Source organism: Macaca thibetana, chromosome 5 (genome assembly GCF_024542745.1).
Source record: "Macaca thibetana thibetana isolate TM-01 chromosome 5, ASM2454274v1, whole genome shotgun sequence".
NCBI classification, from domain to species: Eukaryota; Metazoa; Chordata; class Mammalia; order Primates; family Cercopithecidae; genus Macaca; species Macaca thibetana.
In genome coordinates this window covers 135670523-135676456 of record NC_065582.1, presented here as the reverse complement: position 1 = coordinate 135676456, position 5934 = coordinate 135670523, and the positions used below count along the sequence as shown (strand labels likewise).

At 40.4% G+C, this 5934-nt stretch overlaps 2 protein-coding genes across 15 annotated transcripts in view; one reads left to right on the top strand and one right to left on the bottom strand.

Moving 5' to 3' along the window:
• Window positions 1-5934, bottom strand: part of MRPS18C (mitochondrial ribosomal protein S18C) — an 856900-nt gene that overhangs the window by 2531 nt on the left and 848435 nt on the right. For 3 of the 5 annotated variants that reach the window (XM_050790194.1, XM_050790195.1, XM_050790193.1), the window contains exons 2-4: window positions 2552-2668; window positions 1762-1817; window positions 305-388 (exon numbers count right to left, since the gene is read on the bottom strand). In XM_050790194.1, the coding sequence (XP_050646151.1) occupies window positions 305-388; window positions 1762-1817; window positions 2552-2651 (240 nt within the window). In that variant the 5' untranslated portion in view covers window positions 2652-2668. Of the gene's footprint in view, window positions 1-304; window positions 389-1761; window positions 1818-2551; window positions 2792-5934 lie in introns of those variants that run through there. The other 2 variants (XM_050790196.1, XM_050790192.1) reach the window with 2 other exon arrangements.
• Window positions 2818-5934, top strand: part of HELQ (helicase, POLQ like) — a 48980-nt gene continuing 45863 nt past the window's right edge. For 8 of the 10 annotated variants that reach the window (XR_007725635.1, XM_050790120.1, XM_050790119.1 and 5 more), the window contains exons 1-2: window positions 2818-3337; window positions 4777-5491. Coding sequence is in view for 8 of the 10 variants with exons in the window: in XM_050790120.1 (XP_050646077.1) it covers window positions 3041-3337; window positions 4777-5491 (1012 nt within the window). In the remaining 2 variants the exon portion in view is untranslated. The remainder of the gene's footprint in view (window positions 3338-4776; window positions 5492-5934) is intronic. The other 2 variants (XM_050790118.1, XM_050790123.1) reach the window with 2 other exon arrangements.

The window sequence follows — 5934 nt, the reverse complement described above, 5'->3', positions numbered from 1 at the left end:
TTGAGAATTTTGACAGAATTGTAACTCTGTCAAAAAAAAAAAAAAAAATTACAGTGAGCTATTAAGATGTTTGGTGTAGTGAAAAACACAGAGTGGAAATAATAGTAAGTGGGGAGAGCCAAGGTGCTTTTACTTGAATAAAACAGAGATATGCTTATACATAGAATTATAACCAAATTTGAAATTATGAAGCTGCTAAAACAGTTACCTCTACAAAAGCCTGCTATAAACTGACTTGATTCTCTTTAAGCAGATCTATCAGAAGAAAAACCCTAAAATATAGTGAAGTAAAACCAGATCTCACCTGTACATTCTTATAATCTACACGCTTTCCACACAAGATACATTTCTTAAGAGGTTCTTTATAAGGATTTTCCATTGTAATGGGCTAGGGAAAAAAATGAAAAGTGTGATAATAGAATGTGTTAATTCTGAATTTTAAAAGGTTACTATTCTACATTCAAATCCATTCAAAGGATTAGTTATACCTTTCTTACTGTGTACATATTTTATATAAGCACTTTATTTTGTTTCAGTTTAGCCTACAAATGAACTCATGGGAAGATTCTGGAATAAAGTACAATCTTTGTAGAATAAAAAAGTTTACGGCAGAACAAAAATGATGTCTGATAAGAAAGTGATTGTTGCAATGCTTTGCTCAGATTGTAGATAATGAAAAAATTTTTAGATTTAAGAAAACTTGTAACACAATAGATAACATACGGCATTCTTAAATGAGTGCAATCCCTAATTTATCCATCTCCATGTCTCTATCAAGTATTTTTTCACTATTTTTATACATAATGGCCCATGACTTACTGTAATAAAAGGTTGTTTTGACTTTATCACCCCAGGCTACTATATAAGTTTGCATTAGCCTTTCTGGCTTTTCTGTTACCACCACTGCCCTAATGCTTCTGCCACAGTGCCTCCCTCCTACTGTCAGTATGGCTGTCTCCAGGATAGAGGTTCTTAATCTAGAAATGGCTCTGAAGCCCATGACTCCCTGTAATCGTATGCAAAACTTCAAATGAATGGAACTTTGTGCCTTTTTCTGTGGAGAGGGTCCATAACTTTGATTAGAGACAAAGTGGGATTTATGAACTAAAAAAGGAATAATGTCCCTTTACTTTCTTAAAGTATGGTGCATGGATTAGATTACCAAGACAGATGCTCAGAGAAACTAGACAAGTTCTTTTGTTTTTTCCAATTCTTCAAACTTTCCAATTTACATTCAGCTCACGTGACGACTATTCAGCTCTGTGCCAAGTGCTTTGTATGGTCTGATTAGTGTCAAAGTACCTTTGCATATAGTAAGAACCTGTGCTTTCAAGTCCATGCTAATACTATAGCCAACCTATAGCTAAGCTTTGTACAGTCTCTTTTCAGTTATCTAAAATTCTACTCACCCAAACTACCTTTTAAAATTCCCAAATCATTTGCTTATAAAGGGCTATGTAAAGAAACCGATTCCCAAATCACACATCCTTAAATTTAAGATCTAGGAAGAAAAATATGGTATTATAGCAGCTTTGCTTCTAATCTAGGAATTCCCCTAGTTCAAAACTCAACTGACTACAATCAATTCATCATCATTTCTGAACTCAGAGTAATTATCTAATTGTTTTGTCCTACAGCAGAACTCTATTCAAGTAGCTAAAATAAAAGATGTTAGAGTCTAATACCAGTTCTCGTTTTAAAAAGAAAAAAAAATTTGGTCATATTTGCAAATGCCTTACTAATAGAAAAAAAAATTCTTACCAGGTCCTCGTTGCTGGATACCTGTTTATATTGTGAACAACCTCTTCTCCAAAGCACTGTGATTAAACAGAAACAGCAATTAACTATTTATTTTTCATAGCTGAATAGCTAAATATTTTTGTTTTTATGGAGACAGGATGAACTAAGGGACACGATATTAACGGTTTTGTATTCATTATATTCAGAATGACTCGTTAAAAACCTTTATATTTGGGACAGAGTAAGACTCAACATGGGTGTGCTTTCCAGGGCTTTGGGGCAAAAGCACGTATTTTCCCACCCATACCTGCTCTCTTTCTGACATTGATTTTCCCTTCATTCCATGGTTAGAGAAAATTCTTAATGCAAATTCTTACAGGAGAAGCAACAGGCACTATCATACAAAAAGAAAATGAGTAACAGACCCGTCCCAGACAGAATTTATAGAGAAACACAGAGAAGATAAAATGGCAAAAATTACACAATTTTGTTCAGTTTGGGGACCTTAGACAACTGGAATTTGCTACTGGGCGACTCTGGAAATGCCCCTTCCTCACTAAGATTATCCGGAGATCTTAGGAAAGTCTCTGCTTTTTAATTAAGAACCACTCTAGCTTCCTCATACGTTTAAAGAAAGGAGTGGATTAGACGACTCTAAAACAGTCAAAGGCGATTACAGATTCCCAACCATCTTGGAGAAAATTGCCTAGAAACTAGAGTCGTTTTGCTAACAGGGACGACTCCACCAACCATTAGGACTAAGGTTAATGCCTGCAACGCTACAACGGAGCATAGAATATGGAGACTTTACTCGTTTGAGTCCCGAGATGTGTAAGGCTGACAGCAGCCGTTACCAGGCGTGTCAACTTCTTCCTCCCTAGACCACCGCAAACAGCAACCATAGCCGCCATGGTTCCGCGTTTGTTCCACTTCCTTTCGCTCCGAATCGTTCCAAAGGCCCCTTCCTCTGCTTTTCCGCTGTGGACTCGAGTACGCGGTTCAAAGGTTCCGCAGGAGAACGCTGAGGACCCGCGAGAGTAGGTGAGGTTTTTCAATACGCATGCGCAGCACCTTACTGTTCTAGCCCTCGCTACGCTGCAGGTCACGTGAGGCTTATGATTGGAGAAGGAGAACGTAGAAGTTTATGCTTGCTTCCGGTCCGCGAGCCCAGAGCACTAACTTGGGGTCTTTTCCCAAGGTGGATGTAGAAGCGGGCGCTGGCCTCCCACTCTCCTTTCCATTTGGGCTTAGCTTCTGGGTCACTGAGAACGACGTCTGAATAGGGCCCTGGATCCTTGCCATGGATGAAGGTGGTTCCCGCATCCGCCGGCGGGTGTCTCTCCCCAAAAGGAACCGTCCAAGCCTGGGGTGCATTTTTGTCGCTCCCACCGCGGCCGAGCTCGAGCCCGGAGATGAGGGGAAAGAGGAGGAGGAAATGGTGGCTGAGAACAGGCGGCGGAAAACCGCGGGCGTACTGCCGGTCGAGGTACAGCCCCTTCTACTCTCAGATTCCCCCGAATGTCTCGTCCTTGGAGGTGGTGATACAAACCCGGACCTCCTACGTCGCATGCCCACTGACAGAGGGGTGGGAGACCAGGTACGAAGGGCTTGGAACTTGAAACTGCAAACTTTTGGCATCCTTCCCAGATGCAAAGAGTTGACCAGTTTTATCGCCTTCGTTTACTTTTCTCTTCTTTACCACTGTTAATCGGCACTTAGGAGGTATTGATTGCCTCTATATAAATATGAAATGTAAACCCCGAGACATAAAAGTTGTACACGCAGCAAATAAGTGGCTGACGGAAACACAAATCTAGGCTTCCAAATAACTGCAGCTCCTACTGTACAAATAAAATCTGCTGTTTATTGAAGACCCATTATGTTAAACTAGTTACATTGTCTAGATTTTACAACAGTAATCAGGCCCTGAAAAGTTGAGATACTACAGTTCTTGCTCCAAATCCTGTTGTCGTAATCACTTTACTATATTGCTGCCTCCAGGTTTGTTTTTCTAATGTGTAGTAGACCACTCCAAGTCAGTATTCAGATTATCAGTCTCAATTCCGAATTCCTAGGAACTCCTTGGAGTGTCTAGGGGTACAACCATGTTTCTGTTACAGGCCAGTCTCTGTAGATTGTAGTCTGAGAGGGAAGCGCTGCAGTTATCAGAAACTTCGAATGCACTGACATTTCAGTAGACGTCTACCAGTCTTCCTGCTGTTTTAGTATAGCTTTAACAATTAGAATCTGGCCAAGTGCGGTGTCTCATGCCTGTAATCCCAGTGCTTTAGGAGGCCGAGATGGGAGGATCATTTAAGCCCAGAAGTTCGAGTTCAAAACCAGCCTAGGCAACAGAGACCCAGTCTCTATTAAAAAAAAAAAAAAGTTTTTTTTTTTTAATTAGCTGGGTGTGGTGGCCTGCACCTGTAGTCCTAGCTACTTGGGAGGCTGAGGCAGGAGGATCACTTAAGCCCAGGATGTCAAGGCCTCAGTGAGCTGTGATCGTGCAGTGGCTGCAGCCACTGCACTCCAGCCTGGGTGACAGAGCCAGACCTTGTCTCAAAAATTAGAATCTCAGTATCATCGTAACACTCCTAAACCTGCTGTTTAGCCAAGTAATTTAACCTCTTTGGGCCTCCATTTCGTCAGCTGTAAATTGGTGATGACATCTATTTACATATAGGTCTATGATCCATATGTGACCATATAATTATATACTTGGTACAGCCCTAGGCTGAAGTGGTTTTTGGGTTTTTGTTGTTGTTGTTGTTGTTGTTGTTGTTTTTGAGACAGAGTCCCACTCTGTTGCCCAGGCTGGAGTGCAGTGGCACGATCTCGGCTCACCGCAACCTCTGCTTCCCAGCAATTCTCATGCCTCAGCCTCCAAGTAGCTGGGGCTACTGGAGAGTGCCAGTGTGCCCAGCTAATTTTTATATTTTCTGTAGAGACTGGGTTTGACCATGTTGGCCAGGCTGGTGAAGCTTTTATTCTTAATGAAACTGGAATTGACCATAAGCGTGTTTGTTCTCTTTGCAGCATAATGACAGTGAAGAGGACATGTTTGGTGACTATGATAGCTTTACTGAAAACTCCTTTATAGCTCAAGTTGACGACCTGGAACAAAAATATATGCAACTTCCTGAACATAAGAAACATGCTACAGATTTTGCCACTGAAAATCTTTACTCAGAAAGTATCAAAAACAAACTCAGCATTACTACCATAGGCAACCTTACTGAATTACAAACTGATAAGCACACAGAGAACCAGAGTGGATATGAAGGTGTCACTGTTGAACCTGGAGCTGATCTTTTGTATGATGTACCTTCCTCACAGGCCATATACTTTGAAAATTTACAGAAGTCTTCAAATGATTTGGGCAATTGTTCTATGAAAGAAAGGGATTGGAAGTCATCCTCTCACAACACTGTGAATGAGGAACTGCCCCATAATTGCATAGAGCAACCCCAGCAAAATGATGAGGCCTCTTCCAAAGTCAGAATTAGTTCAGATATGAACAGGAGAAAAAGTATTAAAGATCATCTAAAAAGTGCCATGACTGGAAATGCCAAGGCCCAGACACCAGTATTTTCTAGAAGTAAACAGCTCAAAGACACTCTCCTATCTGAGGAAATTAATGTTGCTAAGAAAACAATTGAGTCATCATCAAATGACCTTGGTCCTTTTTATTCATTACCCAGCAAAGTGAGAGACCTTTATGCCCAGTTCAAGGGAATTGAAAAATTATATGGTAATGCTTTTTGCTGGAATAAAAAAATTTTTTTCCTATCATTACCATAATATTGGTGCAAGTCAATAGAAGCGAATGCTTTCATGGTCCATACTAGTTCTCATTTTGAAAACAAAATACTAGTCATCTCTCAACCCCTTCCATTCCTACCTATCCTGCTACCACTGAACCTCTTTCCTTCCCTCACAGTCACATTTATCAAACCAGTTATCCTTTCTGTCTGTTTCCTTACCTCACATAATTCCTCTAATTCCTCATCTATAAGAAAGGGATAATAAATTGTTAGGCAAGTTAGATTCTGGTTCAAAGACTTGCCAAATTAGATGTTGGTAATGATTTCCAATAATTATGTTGGTAGCTTCTAAGTAAGAACTTTAGTAAATTACCCCACTCTAATTCTGGGTTCTGTGCTCTCACTTAAGATCTGATGACTAAGACGTGTT